This window comes from Scyliorhinus canicula, chromosome 6 (assembly GCF_902713615.1).
Source record: "Scyliorhinus canicula chromosome 6, sScyCan1.1, whole genome shotgun sequence".
Taxonomy (NCBI): Eukaryota; Metazoa; Chordata; class Chondrichthyes; order Carcharhiniformes; family Scyliorhinidae; genus Scyliorhinus; species Scyliorhinus canicula.
The window spans coordinates 178,250,477-178,270,200 of record NC_052151.1 but is presented as its reverse complement, the minus strand read 5'-3'; the positions used below and the strand labels follow the sequence as shown (position 1 = coordinate 178,270,200).

Sequence of the window (19,724 nt, the reverse complement as noted above, 5' to 3'; positions counted from 1 at the left end):
AAGGTCCTGAGGGGGTTTATGGATCAGATGGGGGGAGTGGATCCGTGGAGGTTTGCTAGGCCAAGGGAGTTCTCCTTCTTTTCCCACGTGCATAAGGCCTATTCACGGATAGACTTTTTCGTGGTGAGCAGGGCACTGATCCCAAGAGTAGAGGGGATGGAGTACTCGGTCATCACGATTTCGGATCACGCCGCGCATTGAGTGGAGCTGGAGTTGGGAGAAGAGAGGGGCCAGTGCCCGTTGTGGCGCTTGGACGTGGGATTATTGGCGGATGATGAGGTCTGTGGGCGGATCCGGGGGTGTATTCAGAGGTATATGGAGGCCAATGACAATGAGGAGGTCTCAGTGAGTATGGTCTGGGAGGCGCTGAAGGCAGTGGTTAGAGGAGAGCTGATCTCCATCAGGGCTCACAGAGAGAACAGGGAGAGGGATAGATTGGTAGGAGAGATACTTAGGGTGGACAGGACATGTGGAATCCCCCGAGGAGGGGCTGTTGAAGGAGCGCCGGAGCCTCCAAACAGAGTTTGACTTGTTGACGATGGGGATAGCTGAGGCCCAGTGGAGGAAGGTACAAGGAGCAGCGTATGAATATGGGGAGAAGGCGAGTCGGATGCTGGCGCATCAGCTGCAGAAGAAGGAGATGGCTAGGGAAATTGATGGAATCAGGGACAAGGGAGGGAATACGGTGCAGAGTCCAGTCAGAATAAATGAGGTCTTTAGGGACTTTTATGAGAACTTGTACAAATCAGAGCCTCCGGAGGTGGGGGGAGGTGGGGGGGTTGAATTTTATAGGAAGTTTTCGGAACTGTTGGCTCCGTTGCTGTTGAGCACTGTTAACGAGGCGAGAGAAGAAGGAAGTCTTCCCCCGACGATGTCGAGAGCTCTGATCTCGCTTATTCTCAAGTGGGACAAAGAGCCGCTGCAGTGTGGCTCGTATAGGCCGATTTCACTCCTTAATGCGGATGCCAAGTTGTTGGCGAAGGTCCTGGCCACTAGGATTGAGGATTATGTCCCAGGAGTGATACATGAGGATCAGAAAAGATTTGTGAAGGGAAGGCAGTTGAATGAAAATGTGCGGAAGCTTCTGAATGTGATCATGATGCCCTCGGAGGGGAGGGATGCAGAGGTGGTGGCGGCTATGGACGCGGAGAAGGCCTTTGACCGGGTGGAGTGGGAGTACCTGTGGGAGGTGCAGGGTAGGTTTGGAGAGGGGTTCATAGGGTGGGTTAAATTGTTATACCAGGCCCTGGTGGCGAGCGTATCAATGAACCGGTTGAGGTCAGAGTACTTTAGACTATATCGTCGAACGAGGCAGGGGTGCCCTCTGTCCCCCCTGCTGTTTGCTTTGGCGATTGAGCCATTGGCCATGGCGCTGAGGGAATCTAGAAGCTGGAGGGGCTTGGTTTGGGGGGGGGGGGGGGGGGGGGGGGGCACCGCGTCTCACTATATGCGGATGATTTGCTTTTATATATTACAGACACGGTGAGGGGATGGGGGAGGTTATACAGACCCTCAGGGAGTTTGGAGACTTCTCGCGGCAGAAGCTTAATGTTGGGAAGAGCGAGCTCTTTGTGGTGCATATGTGGGCCAAGGAAAAGAGGTTGGAGGAGCTGCCGCTCAAGATGGTGGAGAGGAGTTTTCCGTATTTGGGTATTCAGGTGGCCAAGAGCTGGGGGAATTGCATAGGCTCAATCTGGCGTGGCTGGTGGACCAGATGGAGGAGGACTTTAAGAGATGGAACATGCTTCCGCTCCCCCTAGCGGGTAGGGTGCAGTCTGTCAAGATGACGGTCCTCCCTCGGTTTTTGTTCATGTTTCAGTGCCTGCCTATCCTCATCCCTTTTTCAAGCGTGTGAGCAAGAGTATCATGGGATTTGTGTGGGCCAATAACACCCCAAGGGTTAAAAGACTGCTCTTGGAGCGCAGTCGGGAGGAGGGGGGGGGGGGGTTTCAATTCCTCCTCATCTCGCGCCAGGCTCAGCCTGATCCAGTTTAAAGTCTTACACAGGTGCTGACAGGGGTGAGGATGAGTAAGTTTTTTGGGGCGGAGGACAGATGTGCGAGGTGTTCGGGGAGCCCAGCAAATCACGCCCATATGATCTGGGCGTGCCCGGAAGGTCACGTCCAAGGTCTTGGACACTCGGGTAAAACCGAGTTGTGGAATAGCGTTATTTGGGGTATTGGAGGATCCGGGAGTGCAGGAGTCGAAAGAGGCCGGAGTTCTGGCCTTTGCCTCCTTGGTAGCCCAGAGAAGGCTCTTGCTCTTGTGGAGGCTTGGATCAATGAAATGGCGGGTTTCTTAGGTTGGAGAAGATAAAGTTTGTCTTGAGAGGGTCCTTGCAGGGGTTCTCCGGGCGGTGGCAACCGTTCCTTGACTTTCTTGCGCAACGTCCTTCACACGGAGGTGCGTCTCCTGCAGAAAGACCACCTCCAACTCCTAGCTCCTAAGGTAAGCAAAGACGCAAGATATTTTGACTGGTCACCGGTCACCAACCGCCCCCCCCCCCTCTCTCGGCCTTCTCCCCCACCTCATTTCCATTCACCAGCATTTCCTGCCCAAATCTCACCTCCACATTGGAGGAAAAGGCAGAAGCCTAGAGCAGAGGAGCCGCCACGGGCGGTGATAATGTGTTTGTGGAAAAGAACATCCCCCTCCCAATTACTTCAAAGTGCTAGCCCAGAATTGTTCAGTTCTTTCCCCCAGTTTATGCTCCACGATAGTTATTGGCCGCTTTTGGGGTCTCAAAATAGTATTCCCGGCCTTCATACATCACCATAAGCTCTGTTGGGTAGAGCATCCCAAACCTGATCTGTGTCGATATAACACCGCCTTGGTTTTGTTGAACCCCACACGGCATTTTGCCAGCTCAGCTCCAATATTCTGGTATATTCGGATCTTGTTTCCCCCCCCCTCCCCTTCACAGTTGTGCTTCTCCCTGGCTTACTGCAGATCTTCTCTTTCTCCACAAACTTATGGAGCCTCATGATCACCGCCCGTGGCGGCTCCTCTGCTCTAGGCTTCTGCCTCAGAGACCTGTGCATTCAGAATACTCCAAGGGGGCCCTTATCCAACCTCCGCCACCAGCATCCTCAAAACGTACCTCATGGCACTCACTCCTGCTCATCCACTTCTGTTCTCAATGTCTTGCAAACATCTCCTGAGAGCCCCACCTCTGCCTCCAATACTACCAACATCACCAACATCAGATCTTTCGGATCTGCGCCTCCAAACATTTCTCCACTCTCTGTGTCCCAGGTGGCATTATGGGGATAGGCATGGGAGTGGGGCTAGGCAAGGTGCTCTTTCAGAGGGTCAGTGTAGACTCCTTTTGCACTGTAGGGATTCTATTACTGCTTGGAAGTAGTACAAATGTTCAGATTAAACAGCCAAAAGAAACTACAAAGCCCATTCAGTGCAGCTTTACCACTGAAATTGCAGCTTGTCCTGATGTATAGTACATCACAATTAGTCCACTGGATCATTTTTGCTTTGCCAGTTTCAAGGTCTACGGCTATTATTACCCAGGAGAAGATAAAACAGACTGACACAATCCACACTTGAAGCAACTTTCTGCTGCATAACACCACACATCTCATTTAACACTGTCACAATTTTAGCTGTCTTTAGACATTGCGATATGATTACTGATACTTTTTTTTAAAAACATCTAATCCTGCCAAATTAAAGAATTAATGTCACAGGACAAGATGCATTTATTCTGCCCATAGCACAGTTGCCATCATTAACAACACAGTTTCAAAGCATGATTCCATTCACTGAAGACTGGAAATAATCAACTGTTGCCCTGACAACTTTTAAGTCTGAAGACTGAGCTTAGTCAAGGCCAGTAGAACATGAAGGATAACCTCCTCCCCTTCAGCACGGACCAATTTTTCAACAGCTGTTGCACTGAAATTTTAAAAAATTGTACGGTAGAGCCTACTTTACTTTTGACACTACATCAAAAGGTCAATGATGGTTGAAAAAATAACTGGAAATAGTTTTCTGAAAGGCATATTTTCATTTCAGTACTCTAGTGCCCTGCAAGATTTGTTACATCTAGATGTTCATTCAAAACTCGTCTGTATTCTAGTAATTCTACATAAGTTTCCCTGCATTAGCAATTTACCATTACATTATAAATGAAATGTTAACGTGGATAATTTCTGCCAAACTCTTTGGTTTTGGTTATAGTGTATGTATGTACACTCACTCTGACCAATAACTTGTTAAATAATGTACTTGCCCAAAGTAAGCAAAATTTATCTTTCAAATGCTATATTTTAATATTCTGAGTTATAAAACCATTAACTCCTGCCCACTCACTTTTAAAAATAATGTCAAACAGCATCATATATATATATATATATATACTACATTACCAGAGGTACAGAGTACTCAGAACTATATGAAATGGTTTTAGCCTAAAGCATCGGATCCGTTTTTTACATCCTTGTCACATGCTAAAAAGCATTGAAAATGTGTCAGATGCTTAATTTTTTTTTTAAATACTCAAGTATTGCCTTTAACATAAAAACGTTGTAAATATTATGTCCAACTTACTACCATTATATCATGTTAAGAAACCAGGCCGTTAACCCATACCCTTCCGTAAAGAGAAAAACGCCTCGACAAGGTTACTCCGCCAAACGTTGCCGCGAGGACTATAATGCATTCAAGGACCAAATTTTGCAGAAATCGTAATTATATCAGACATACCCCGTGCGGTTGCTCAGCTGAACGGAATTGAAAATATTTATTAAACATACACTCTGACACAATTAGTTAAATAAGCAGGGAATGTGATCGATTACATTGTTCATGGTCAGCGACAGTGTAATCTTTACAAGCTTTGGAGGGATGTTTTGGTTGCAGATAATGCAATAAGTTACCTAGTCGGTCCTAATAAAAAAACATCTTTCTAAAGATGATGTACGATATTAATATTTTCACAAAATCTACTATAGTTAAAGTGAGCACTGATCAACAACATGAAATCCACCGCAATGTCCGTTTTTCTTTTTGACAAGTTCACAGTTTTTAAGAAAATATGTTTATATTAACACTTGCTGCCCACAGTCAACTCGAAAGATTGATCATAGTTGTGTCCTGTTTTACGTTGTACTTGTCAAAGTGCGTTAAAAGGTGCAGAATCAGTAAACACTGCTGATCACTAAAGAAAATGATATCCATGCGGGAAGTATTCTGGTGCATATTCAACTCAAAAATCCGACGACTGTGTTGTAATTCAAAGCCATCTAGCGGACAAAGCTAGGTGGCAGGGAAAAATACAGCAGTCTAACCAATTTCAAAACATATCAACCGATGCCTTCAACTTCCAGAAAAAAACAAGGGTATGCGCAATTGGAATCTCAGTGGGTCACCGGGTCACACGCTCTTTGAAACATACGTCTCTACTTCCAAGTTTCGATCGAACAATCAACAACGAAATACTTGGATATTTTGCATCCCAGGTCCGGTGGATTTTGCAGGCTTTCAGATTGGAGAGTGAGGAGCTGCTACGCGGGAGGGGGATGGGGGTAAACGACTCTGGAACAAACCCTTTTGTTTGAACAAAAGGGAGTACACACATCAATAAACTGGACCCCCTGGTCTGTCAGCTGTACGGATAGCAGCACCTGTCCCCAAAAAACAGGGAAAAGTCCCGTTATTCCTGCAGTCTCTTGAGCCAGATTATATGAGGAACACACAACAGCCTCCAAGAAGAGGGATTAATGTCCTACATCAGGAGAGAACGCCGGGGGTGGGGAGTGACATTTCTGGGGGATGGGTGTTCCGCCTAGGGGTATTTCTGAATGGGGGGGGGGGGTCTCTTGCTTTGGGAATGGCGGGAAGAGAAGGGGCACCAGGGGAGTGAACAGATAAAAGCGTTAATACCGGGCGAGGGAGGAGGCTATGTAGCTACTGGTGCGAACCCCCTACCCCACCAACAGTATCAGACCGTGCCCATGCCTCAACACACCGAGCCAGCGAGGCACAACCTGGGCTCCAACATCGACTCTCCATCTTAAAGAGAACACTGATGATTTGTCAACAAGCCGGCGCTTAACACCTTCCTCAACCTCCCGTCCCCCCCAAATCATATACCTGGAGGTGCCGCGCTAGGGACAGGAGCCGGACATGTAAGCAGATCTTTCATTTAGTCCCAGTCTATTCCATCGTATGTAACCGCCAGCCGACCCTGATTCCCGCTGCCGCTTCACTCAGCTCTTAGCCTCCGATCTCAGCACCACCTCCTCCGGCCAGTAGACTGGGAAAGTTTTCACATTCTCCCGCACCTCAACCCAACCTGACGCCGAGGTCCCGCCTCCTGTCCGCCCGTCTGACGCTCCTTCCATTGGCCGTGGGCCACTGGGACAGGGCTGCTCGGCTCTCAATTGGTTAGACAGGACAGGACCGTCACTGGAGCGCCGCCCCTCCCCCTTCCTCGCTATGAATTCCTTTGGGGAGAAGCCCAGAGGCACGCTGGGAGTTGTAGTTTCTCCTGGGCTGTCGGCAGCCTCAGGAACAGACTACAGCTCCCAGAGGGCAATGCACAATTAAACCCCCAAACACTGCGCCAGACCGCTGTGCCGCCATAGGTTTTGAGGCGGCGTTACCAAGGTTTCGGCACCGAAGCTTTTGTATAGACGAAGTTAGCTGTTATGTTTTCAGTGATTGTTCTCCGGGGGGAATGAAGAGAAAGTCGGGTTGAATCTCGTGCCATTCACCTTTCTTTAAGACTTAAGTATGAGTGCAGCCAACGCCCCGACCGTAGAGACGCTCTTTTCACTGGAGTTGCTGGTGGATTACGTGCAGCTTGAGCCTAGGCCTTGGACTGGCCCCGGACCAGGCCCCTTGCTGGCTGTGGCTTTCAGGCTTCTGGACTTTCCGACTTTGCTGGTCCATCAAACTGAACCGGAGCGAGCGGAGTGCATGCGTCGGAGCTGGGATTGCAGTAAGAATAACGGGGGCCCCGAACAGCTGCCGGACAACTCTGACATCCCGTTCGGCAAAGGGAAGTCCTGCCTGTTCAAGATCAGCCTGGACTCCCTGCACAGCCATTTAAGTAACACCCCCCTGTACGCCATGCTGTTGGACGTCTTCCCTCGGGTGCCCAAGTTACTGGGCAGTTGCCTGATTTCGCTGGCAGATGGGGTGGAGAAAGTCAGGCGAGATGTTGAGGAGCATAGCACTGCAATACCTTCCGTGCATGGGAGCAAGGGTCTGCACGCTCTGCGTAATCTCATGGGCGAAAAGATCGGCCACATTTCGGTAGGATACAGACTCCTGAGTTTGGGAGGGGGTTTACTGCCTCACATTCCAGAGAACCAAGTCTTGAAAGTTGGAGTGCAACACATGGAGGAATTTACACTTCAACCTGTGGAATCGCCAGTTTTGCCCAACGAGCCACCTGTGCCGGAGCAGGTCGAGGAAGATGGTGAGAAGGCCGGGCATCATGTTACCAGGAGAACTCCATCTCACTCCGCAAAAAGTCCCGATCTGGTGCTCGGTGACCAGGCTCTCGTCCATGCCCAAATAGGCGAGAGTGAAGTACCTGTTGTCATCGCGATGTCAAAGGAGAAAAAACGTAAACCAAACAAACTGGCAAAGGGGGCATACGTGGAACAAAGTATGGGGGGGCAAAGTATGGATATGGGCCTAGATAACGTGTTTTGTCCGCCCCCAATGTACTACAGCCGGTCAACATGTGGACCCGGAGAAAAATTGATGGAAGTACACATAGTAGAATCGAAGACAGAGTCTGCCCCACTGGAGGAACTAGGTCCTGATAAAGTCGGATCATTAGCAATGCACCAGAATTTAAATTATTCCAGTCGGTCAGAAACGACATCCAGGTTAAAGCCACATACACAACGAAGTCTCCCGCAGCTTGATCCAGGCAATATCAGGCAGTTGCCTTTACTCAACGCACTTCTGATAGAGCTTTCTTTGTTACATGACCAGGTTCCTCAAAAGGTTCCTCTTGCCATTCATCCTCAGCTTGCTTGGCTTTACAGTGGATTGGAGAATGACTCATCCAATTTTCACAAGTCGACTACCTCAATAGCATCAGACTGCCCGAGATCTACCAGTTCCAATGTTAAAAAGCATAACGAGAAATTAAAGCATCCAATGTCTCTAAAACGTTTTGATAAAGAAAATACTACTAAACAAACCACTACAAAGAAAGACTCAGAACATCCAAAAAAGCTGATGTATGGATTAACACACACCTTGCGGTTAAGGCTGCAGCAGACAAACCCAAATATGTTGATATTACATGATCAAAGGGAGTTATTGAGAAAAAGACAATTGAAAGAGAGAAGGACTACTGGACCATGCTATAAAGGCAAAGGGGAAAGAGGCTCTTTACCACTTCTCAAAGATGATCAGCATCTTCCTGGAACCTTTTCTTTCCAAAGTGGTCATTTTGAAGAAAACATTGAAACGCTTATTCAAAATAGTGTTGACTTCCCTCATTATTCAAAGGTTCTAAGAAATGAAAAAAATAGATACACAAACAACTTTGGAGCAAAATCCGAACCAGAAAGTGCTATTAGTAAAGAACAGATGTGTGTTCAAACTCTGGGACCATTAAATCATTGCGTAGAGTTATCTGATTCGCAGAAGTCAAAGAAGGAAACAAATGACAGGATACTTTTTGGAAAAGATGTAACCATCAGTTTACCCAAAATATCCAATCACGATTATGAGCACAGTGTCAGTGAGACATGTAATGAAGTAGTGGACATGCTGCAGTCTCCAGGGCAGAATCCTGGCTTTACAATTGATGTAACAATAGGAGAAAGCTGTGATGCACAGATCTCTTTGAATGGCTATAATGGCAGTCCTGACCCCAAATATTCTGAAGACTTCACAAGTCCTGAAGCAACAGGACTCTCAGATGACTTTACCAGTTCTGAACCTACAAGCAGGTATACAGATAAAGTGAGTAGTGGTATAGAGGCAACATCCACTAGGCTGCTACGTACCTGTATATATTCTAACGATGAATCAGAATCTAGCCTTTCCAAAGATTTTGGTGATGGTCAGAGAGCAGCTCAAAGTGAGAGGGAAGACTATTCAGTTATGGTACCAACACCATCTGAGCGATCTCCAATTCGATCTTTAAGAGGAACGTACATTGTAAAAAGTCATCAGAAAGTGGCAGCCTCAAATCTATCTGATGACACAGCTAGCTCAACAGAGGGAAATCAAGTCAAAAATATACTGAACCCAACAAATAAAGAAGAAAACAAGAAACATCTTGAGTCAAATCGCCTGCAGGGTTCTAGGTTAGACATCAGTCCAGTCAGCACAGAGGTCCCCCGACCTTCAAACTCAACAACTGGATGCAAGTCTTTAGAGGGGAGCCAGTCCTTAGGAACATCTCAAGTGAGTTCGTATGTACCATCCAGTGTGTCTGACCTTGCCTGCAGCGGACTTGAAATTAACACGGCAGATATTGCAAAAGAAAATGTGAGTGAACTGGATGCCATGGGAATTGTCAATGAGTGCAGACATATTTCTGAATTAATAGTCAACAGACTTCCTGGATACACTTTATGATGCCATCACTGGTTATTGAGCTAACTTTGTTATTATGCTCAGCTTCCTAAAACTGTTATAGTTTCATTGTGTTATAATTCATTACATTTTTCTTGACCCATGAGTAAATGTTATCTGCACAATATGTTGTTTATAATACATATGACAAAGTAGGTGTATAAAGAGATATGCAGTTTTAGCTCTCTACTTGAGAGTGTTCTGCTTCTCAAACTCCGAATCCTCACAAACGATTCTCCTTCAATCCATCTCCTCCATTGCCCGGTTTAGATCTTTATCTTCCATCTTTATTTTCTAGCTATTCGACTGTAGATTGAGCAATTGCTACCTGTATCTCCAACCCTAGAAAGGCATCATTAATTCCCCTCCCTCCTCTACATACTGCCCTTAAAATAATTAATGTTGGATCAGACTCTATATATAATAATAACAGAAAATGCTGGGAATATTCATGTTAGATAGTTGATGAAACTTCATTGGCCCAGAACATAAATTCTGTTTCTCTCTCTGTAGCTGCCTGACCTTAGTGCATCACTGACACTGCCAGTTAAATTATATGCTCAAGTCTGTGGAGTGGGAGTTGAGCTCATGACCTTGTAATTCCGAGATGTGTTTACTACCACTGAGTACCAAGGCTGACAACTGAAATTTAGTTTATACGTGACTAGTAAAAAAAAAATGATCAAACTGTCCAAATCTAGTTTTGACCCCTTGGACAATACCCAGTCACTTGACAGATGCTAGACTATCACCTACACCAAATTGATGAGCATTGTTCCCGGTCTCCAAATCCTAGTCGCGGCCCACACTGATATGCTACGGATCAAGATACTTTCTTCCCCTAAATAGATAAGTTCTATAGGCCAGGATTCTGCGATCAGAGTTCACCCCACCACTGCTGCCAGTGAGAATGGAGAATTTGGCACCCAGTCAAAACTCCATTCACTGCAATGGGACTGGAGGATCCCGCCAGCGCGAATGGACAGATAATTCCGGCCAGAGATTCTGCTTTCCTGTCCTCTCAACTACTTCTTGGCTTTGTAAGGCTCTAAATCTACTTATACTGTCAATAATGCAGTACAAACATATCTGGCACTAAAAGCTAGCTCTGCCCCCTGAGAGGAATACGTTTTTAAGGTGAAGCTGGAAAATAGAATTTAATTGTCCAAATGCCATGAAATAAAAATGAAATTTGACTTTTTCAGTCATTGTAAATCAGTGGCTGTTATATACATGACACTCTGTATCGACTATTATAAAACAGCACACTCTCTGATTTACCATGAGCATCGAGGGTAGCAAGGACACAGAATATACTCCTGGCGGAGACTTAATTCATCACAAAGATTTGCTCAGTAGCAACACGAGTGATCAAGTTAGCAACTCCTGAAGGACTAGGGGAAGGCAGTGGTGAAGTGGTAATGACACTGGATTAGTAATCTAGAGGCCCAGGTTAATGCTCCGGGGACAGGAATTCAAATCCCACCATGGTAGTTGGTAAAATTTAAATTCAATTAATAATTGTGGAATTGAAAAAGTTACGTATGGGGAACCATTTTGGTTTGCTAATGTCCTTCTTTCCATGGTCTGGTCTACATGTGACTCTAGACCTACAGCAATGTGGTTGACTCTTAAATGTGCTATGAAATGGCCAAGCAAGCCATTCACTCAGTCGTGTCAACCCGCTACAAAATCTAAATTAAATGAATCCAAATAATACCACCGGGCATTGACATAAGCAACGGAAACGACAACAGTCCATCAACCCTTCAATGTCCTCCTTACCAACATCTGTGGCTTGATTGGGAGAGCTGTTCCACAGACTAGTCAAGGAACAGCAAATTTTCAGAATCATACCTTACAGACTATCCTAGACACCACCATCCACCAGTGGTGGTGGCACAGTTGTATAGAGTCGGAAGGGAGTAGTGAAGAAAACATCTTGCTGGTTACCCCATCCCACCCACTCAGCTGATGAATCAGAACTTTTCCATGTTAAACATCCCTTGGAGGAAGCACTCCAATTGGCAAAGGTACCAACTGTATCAAGAGTGGCTTAGTAGCACCACGACGGCCAAGCTGCACGAGTCCTGAGGAACATAGCTGTGAGACTGGGTGTGTGGCAGCTGGGGAGGGAATCAACAAGAAGGAAAAAATGACTTTATCTCGTGATGATCTTGTCCTCACCAAGTATTGGTAGGAGTGACTACTGCACAGTCCTTCTAGAGATGACATCCCACTTTCACATTGAGGATTCCCTCCATCGTGTCATGTGGCAGTACCACCATGCTAAATGGGATCAACTTCGAACAGAACTAGCAACTCGGAACTGGCCGTCCATGATGTGCTAAGGGCCATTAGCAGCAGCAGAGTTGTATACAACCACAATCTATAACTTCATGGCCTGGCATACCCCCACTATAACATTACTATCAAGCCTATTCAATGAAAAGTGCAGGAGAACACGCCAGGAACATCAGCAGACAGACCTAAAATTGAGAGGTCAACCTGGTGAAACTACAATACAGGAATACTTACATGCCAAGCAGTGTGCAATAGACAGAGCTAAACGAGCACACAATCATATCGAGGCTGTGCAGTCCTACCACATCCATTTGTGAATAGTAGTGGTGGACAATTAACTGGAGAAGGAGGCTCCATAAATATCCCATCCTCAATAATGGGGAATCTCAGTATATCAGTGCAAAAGTCATGGCTGAAGTATTTGCAACCACCTTCAGGCAGAAGTGCTAAGTCGATAATCCAATTCAACATCCTCCAGACATCCCCAGCATCAGAAATATCAGTCTTCAGCCAATTCGATGAACTCCCACGAAATAGCTGAAGGCACGGGATACTGCGAAGGCTATATGCCCTGACAACATCCTAGCAATTTGTACCCCAAAACTAACTGCACCCACAGCTAAACTGTTCCAGTACAACTATAACACTGGCATCTACCCGGCAATGTGGAAATTGCCCAGGTATGTCCTGTGCCCAAAAAGCAAGACCAATCCAACCTGGCCATTTATCACCATATCAGTCTACTCTCAATTATCAGTAAAGAGATGGAAGGGGCCGTTGATAGTGCTATCAGATGGCATTTAACTCAGAAACAGCTTGCACACTGACACTCAGTTTGGGTTCCGCCAAGGCACTCAGCTTTTTTATTATAGCCAAACCTGGATAACATTAAGGCTAGAGCTGATAAGCAGCAAACAACATTCACACCACACAGGTTCCAAGCAATGACCATCTCCCCCCAACAAGAGAGAATCCAACCATCTTCCCTTAACATTCAATCTCCCTTAACATCATTGTTGAATACTCCACTATCAACATCCTGGGAGGTTATCGTTGACCAGAAACTGAACTGGATCAGTCATACAAATACTGTGGCGACAAGAATAGGTCAGAAGCTGGACATTATGTAGCAAGTAGCTCACCCCCCTAACTCCCTAAAATCTGTCCACCATCTACAAGGCACAAGTCATGATTGTAATGGAATACTCTCCACTGACTGGATAAGTGCAACTCCAACAACACTCAAGTTCAACATCATTCAGAACAAAGCAGCCAGTTTGCTATTCCATTCACCCCCATTCACTACATCTACCACCAAAGCACAGTGGCAGCAGTGTATTCAATCTACCAGGGTGAAGGAGAGAAATCATGGTACCTCGTGCTTCTGTTTCTGTGCACCTTACTTCCCCCACCCCACCCCCCCCAACTTTAACCCTTCCCCTCACATTCTTCGGTGCCCAGAATTGGGAGTCATAGTCACAGTGAAGTCAAACTGTTTCATATAATATAGATAGTCAATGCCTCTGTTTATAAAGTCCACTGAAAGTTCATATGATACATTTTACAGCCAAGGCTTTGTCAGACTTATGCAACTTCGTCACTCATATGCAACCAGCTCCACTTCTTTGAACCTGGCCTTATGCAATATCTGGAGCTCTGCAAACAACAATAATTTATGTAAAGGAAAATATCTTGAACAGATAGTGACATATTATAAGTGTTTTTGATTCAGGTTTTAGTATACCAAACAAATATAAATATGAACAAACAATAGGAGTAACAGGAAAATATATCAGAAGCAAAACTAGAACTATTTACATCAAGATCGGTTTTGACTATTTACATAAGTACATTGCCGTTTTCCCTTTTTTATTCCTTGCAGTGTTTGCCATGGTAATTGTGGTCCCCTGTGTTACATTCCCCACCAGTTTTCCCATTGCTTTTCTTCTTTTTGGTGAAGGTTGTTGTTGCCCTCACCCCCTCCCCACTCCCATTTGTGTCTCCAGGTTCCTTTGTTGGGTTTTGCTGAGTTCCATGTTCCCCATACCCCCCTCTTCCCCCTCCCCTCATTCCTTACTGTGCCGTGGCTACTCCCTCTTGATCTTTGGCTTCCTATTTGTTGGCTCCAAACAGGTCTTGTAAAAACCGAGTAAATAGCTCCCACGTTTTTTGAAAGCCTCCTTCCGACCCTCGGATGGCGAATTTAATTTTCTCCATTTGGAGAAATTCCGACAGGTGTGCCAGCCATTCTGCAGCTTTGGGTGGTGCTGCTAACCGCCAGCCGAGCAGGATTCTCCAGTGGGTGATTATGGAGGCGAAGGCAAGGGCGTCGGCCCTCCTCCCCATCGAGAGAACTGGCTGTTCTTATACCCTGAAGGCTGCCACTCTCGGGTATGGCTCCACCCTCATCCTCACCACTTTGGACATTGCCTCAAAGAAGGCTGTCCAGTACCCGGCAAGTCTGGGGCAAGACCAGAACATGTGGGCATGGTTGGCCAGGCCTCCTTAGCACCGTTCACATCTATCCTCCACCTCTGGAAGAACCTGCTCATTGGGGTTCTGGTTAAGTGGGATCTGTGTACCACTTTAAGCTACATTAGGCTTAGCCTTGCGCATGTAGAGGTGACCTTGTGCAGTTCTTCGCTCCAGAGACCCCAGCCTATTTCAAACAAGAAGTCTTCCTCCCACTTCTCCCTTGTCTCAGCCTGTTGGGTGTTGGCCCCCTTAACAGTTGTCTGTACATGTCACCACAGTTACTTTTTCCTAAGATGTCTGTGTCCAGCAGGTTCTCAAACAGTAACTCTCCTGGTGGCCGTGGGTTAGTCCTTGTTTCTTTTCGTAGAAAGCTTTTGAGTTGAGGTACCTCGGTTCGCTGTCCCCTGTCATCTGGAATCTTTCTGTCAGCTCTTTGAGCATTGTTAACCTGTTGTTGATTTATGAGTCTCTAACTGTCAGCGTTCCCCCCCACTCTCCAGCCCTTTCTCCACCTTTTGAAGCAGGAGTCCATGGTCGCTGGCGTAAACCTGTGGTTGTTGTAGATGGGGGCTTTATCGGACATCTCAGTTAGCCCAAAATACTGTCACAGTTGTTTCCAGGAATGGAATGTTGCTACCACCACTGGGCTTGTTGAATATTTATTAAGTAGGGATGGGAGTGCCGCCGTGGCTTGGACCAGGAGGGAGGTCCCTCTGCAGGCCCTCCTCCATGAGCACCCAACAGCTTCTGACACCTTTACCCACCCACCCCTTTACTCTCTCTGCGGTCGCTGCCCAGTGGTAATATTTTAGATTTGAGAGGGCGAGGCCTCCCACGGAACTCATTCTCTGCAGACTCTCTTTGGGGACTTCAGGTGGCGGTTGTGGAGTGAAAGGTCGCACATATTGCAGCTCCAGATCTTGATGGTCTTTTTGTGGCTTTTAAGCTGGATATCCATAGGAATTTTTCAAAATAAGAGTGTAAAAGCGAGAGGAGTAGGGAAGTGACCCCTAGTTTATGGAGCTGCGCCCAAGAACTCGAAAAAAGAGAAATCAAAAGTTGGCTGGAAGTGAGGACCAGATTTTGAAGGAGGCAATGACGGGGAAGCAGGGTTTGACCTCACCAGCTCCATGATCGATGGACCAATTGTTGGACTTCTTGACTGAGAAGTTCACTCAACATCGCAAGAAATGTGCGGAGGACCTGGCCTGGACGGTGGACTCGATCAGGACGGTGTGCAACCATTTGAAGGAGAGATTGACGACCCAGGGACAGGCAATCCAGAAGCTGGAGGAGCTGGCAGCAGAACGAGAGGAGCAGTCCACTGCGATGGCAATGGAGATCGGGCAGCTACAGGACCAACAGAAACGGCTGCTGGAGGACTTGGAGAACCATTCTCAGAGACAGAATATCCGGATCGTCAGTCTTTCAGAGGGGAAGGAAGGATCAAATGCTGTTGCGTATGTGGGGAAGGTTCGTCCCCCGAGCCGTTGGACGTGGACTGGGTCCATAGGGCGCTTAAGCGTAAGCCCCAGGGGAGTGAGGGTGATGGTGGTACGGCTGCATCAGTTCCTAGATAAGGAACACATCATGAGGTGGGCCAGGCAGATGAAACGGTGCATGTGGGAAGATTCTGAGATCCAGGCGTACCAGGACTTGGGAGCAGAACACGCAAAGAGGAGGGTGAGTTTTAATAAAGTCAAGGTGGCTTTGTATGAGAGGCAAATAAAGTTTGGTCTGCTTTACCCGGCCCATCTTTGGGTGACCTATGAGGGTCAGGAGCTGTACTTTGGCTTGCCGAGGACGTGGCAGACTTCATGAAGGACAATAATCTGGTAAACCATCAAGATCTTAAACCTTGACTGTGGAGAACTGAGTTACTAGTTATGTGTTGCCCTTTTAAGAACATTAGTCTTTTAAGTCTGTAATTTAAGTTGCAATGTTTGAAAAGCTGGTTGAATTTTTACATGTACATAGAAGAACATACAGTGCAGAAGGAGACCATTCAGCCCATCAAGTCTGCACGACCCACTTAAGCCCCCACTTCCACCCTATCCCCGTAACCCAATAATCCCTCCTAACCTTTTTTGGTCACTAACGGCAATCTATCATGGCCAATCCATCTAACCTGCCGTCTTTGGACTGTGGGAGGAAACCGGAGCACCCGGAGGAAACCTATGCAGGCACGGGGAGAACATGCAGACTCCACACAGACGGTAGTTCAGCAGGGAATCAAACCTGGGCCCTGGCGCTGTGAAGCCACAGTGCGATCTACTTCTGCTACCATGCTGCCCAAATGTATAATTCCTTTTCCTTTGTTAGGTCTTTTCTATTTGGTCCTGCTTGAAAGTGTTGGAATGGATAAGATTTTGTTAAGGGAGGAGGGGTGGGCCTCTATGCTTGGACCTTGGAAGGGATTATTTGTTTGTTTTTTGTGCCTTTTGCCATTGTTCTGAGAACTTATACTAAGTGTGGGGCGGAGGGAAACAAGCAGGTGGTAGGATGCTAGGCGCCATTGGCGGGAGCTGGCAGGGCTAGTTCACGGAAGCAAAGTGGGGGGTGAGCTGAAGATTAATGTAGCGGGGGGGAGGGCGGAAAGGGGGGCTGCTGATGAGGAGGAGACTTTTAGGAGGTTGGAGGACAAGAGTAGATGACGGGAGCTGCCGAGGGCCGGGCCAGTTGAGGTGCAGGGGATAGGCCATGGGCTGGCCTAGGAAAGGTCATGGCTGATCGACAGGGGAGGGGTGTAGGGTGCCCCCTGACCAGGCTGGTTACATGGAGTATTCGTGGACTGAATGGGCCGGTCAAAAGAGCCCGTGTGTTCGCATACTTGAGACAGCTGTAAAAGCGGACGTGGCCATGTTGCAGGAGACGCACTTGAAGCTGGGAGACCGAGTTAGACTGAGGAGGACATGGGTTGGACAGGTGTTCCATTCAGGATTGGACTTTAAAACAAGGGGGATGGCAATCCTGGTTAATTAAAAGGTGCCTTTTGAGGTGGGGAAGATAGAGACAGACCCAGGGGGATAGATTTATTATGGTTAGCGGGACGTTGGAGGGAATGGTAGTGGTGTTGGTCATATATATGACGCAAACTGGGGTGATGTCGCGTTTGTCAGGAGGGTGCTGGGGAAGATTCTGGACGTCGACTCGCACGGGCTGATTATGGGATGGGGGGATTTTAATATGGTTCTGGACCCGAGGCTAGGGACCGGTCGAGTTCCAGGTCGGGAAAAGTATCAGCAATGTCGAAAGATCTGCGGGGGTTTATGGAGCACGTAGTGGAGGTGGATCCGTGGAGATTCGGGAGGCCAAGGAGGAAGGAGTATTCTACTCCCATGTGCACAAGGTATATTCCAGGATTGACTTTTTCAGACTTGACAAAACGCTGCTAGCGGGGGTGGAGGACACTGAGTATTCAGCAATCGTGGTGTCGGACCACGCTCCCCACTGGATGGACTTACGGGTGAGCACAGGAAAGACCCAGCGTCCACAATGGAGGTTAGATGTAGGGCTGTTAGCGGAGAATGAGATTTGTGAGCGAATGAGGGAGGCCATTCCGGGGAACATAAAGAGCAATGACATGGGAGAGACCATGGCAGGGGTGGTTTGGCAAGCATTGAAGGCGGTTATCAGAGGGGAATTTATTTTGATTCGGGCCCATAGGGAGAAGACTGAACGGATGGAGTTGGACAAGCTGGTAGGTGAAATCTTACAGGTGGACAGGAGATATGCAGATTCTCAGGATGAGGAGCTCCTGAAGGAGCGTCAGAGACTCCAAATGGAATTTGGGCTCCTGTCCACAGGTAAGGCAGGAAGAAGGGCAGTAGGATGTTTGCACATCAACTGAGGAAGCAGAAGGTGGCAAGAGAAATTGAGAAAGTAAAGGATATGAAGCAGAAGATAGTGGTGGACCCGGGGGCAATAAATGATGGTTTATGAATAAATGATGTATTTCACAAATTCTACAGTCGAATCAATGAATCGGAACCCCCAGCCAGGGAGGAGGGTATGAAGCATTTTTTCGAGAGGCTAGAGTTTCCAAAGGTAGATGAGGAGCTGGTGGAATGCCTGGGGGACTCAATTGGGCTCGGGGAGGTGATAGACGGGTTGGGGGCGATGCAATCGGGTAAGACCCCGGGACCTGATGGATACCCAGTGGAGTTTTTTAAAATGTTCTCTGGGTTACTGGGGCCCTCCTGGTTAAGGCCTTTAATGAGTCTAAGGAACTGGGAGTGCTCCCCCCAATGCTATCACAGGCATCGATTACTCATCTTGAAGCGGGACAAGGACCCGGAGAGCTGTGGATCGTACAGGCCAATTTACCTTTTGAACATAGACACTAAATTGCTGGCAAAGATCTTGGCCACATGTATAGAGGATTGTGTTTCGGAGGTAATCTGGGAGGACCAGACAGGATTTGTGAAGGGCAGGCACCTGATGTCCAACATTAGAGGGCTCCTGAATGTCATAATGATGCCAGCGGAGGGCCGCGAGGTTGAGGTGGTAGATGCAGAAAAGGCCTTTGACCGGGTGGAGTGGAAGGACCTATGGGATATTTTAGGCAGGTTCAAATTTGGGCAGGAATTTGTGGATTGGGTCCGGTAGCTATACCAGGCTCCGGTGGTGAATGTAAGAACCTGCCGGGTCCGGTCAGAATATTTTAGTCTCTGTAGGGGGACAAGACAGGGGTGCCCACTCTCCCCACTACTGTTTACCCTGGCCATAGAGCCCTTGGCAAATGGCCCTTTGGTCATCGAATGTTTTTTTTAAATTTAGATTACCCAATTATTTTTTCCAATTAAGGGGCAATTTAGCGTGGCCAATCCACCTACACTGCACATTTTTGAGTTGTGGGGGCGAAACCCATGCAGACACGGGGAGAATGTGCAAACTCCACACGGACAGTGACCCAGAGCCGGGATCGAACCTGGGACCTCAGCGCTGTGAGGCGGTTGTGCTAACCACTAGGCCACCGTGCTGCCCGTCATCGAATGTTTGGCGGGGATAGTGAGAGGGGGGGTGGAGCACAGGGTCTTGCTCTACACAGACGATTTACTGCTTTATATCACAGACCCGTTGAAGGGGATGACTGGAATTATGGAGACACTGGAAGAATTTGGGCAATTTTGAGGCTGCAAGTTAAACATGGGAAAGAGCGAGGTGTTTGCGATTCAGGCACAGGGGCAGGAAAGGAGATTGAGGGAGTTAACTTTTAAGGTGGTGGGGTCCAGGTGTCTAAGGATTGGGGACAACTCCACAAGTTAAATCTGGGTAAAGCGGCCGATCAGATGAAAAGGGATTTCCGCAGGTGGGACATGCTCCCGCTGACACTGGCGGGGACGGTGCAGACGGTGAAGATGACAGTCCTCCCG

General features: G+C 47.4%; 2 protein-coding genes across 6 annotated transcripts in view; one reads left to right on the top strand and one right to left on the bottom strand.

Moving 5' to 3' along the window:
* LOC119967679 (signal-induced proliferation-associated 1-like protein 2) overlaps positions 1 to 6,330 on the bottom strand; it is a 651,675-nt gene extending 645,345 nt beyond the window's left edge. For all 5 annotated transcript variants that reach the window (XM_038800505.1, XM_038800501.1, XM_038800504.1 and 2 more), the window contains exon 1: positions 6,109 to 6,330. The gene's annotated coding sequence lies outside the window, so the exon portion shown is untranslated. The remainder of the gene's footprint in view (positions 1 to 6,108) is intronic.
* A 229-nt stretch (positions 6,331 to 6,559) lies between these two features.
* map10 (microtubule associated protein 10) lies at positions 6,560 to 10,785 on the top strand. The gene has a single exon (XM_038800508.1). The coding sequence runs from the start codon at positions 6,751 to 6,753 to the stop codon at positions 9,571 to 9,573; it is 2,823 nt and encodes a 940-aa protein (XP_038656436.1). The 5' UTR covers positions 6,560 to 6,750; the 3' UTR covers positions 9,574 to 10,785.
* Positions 10,786 to 19,724: the final 8,939 nt, after the last annotated feature.

Bases quoted from the DNA above. Each gene is read 5' to 3' on its own strand.
- map10 (XM_038800508.1), top strand. From the start codon at position 6,751: ATGAGTGCAGCCAACGCCCCGACCGTAGAGACGCTCTTTTCACTGGAG.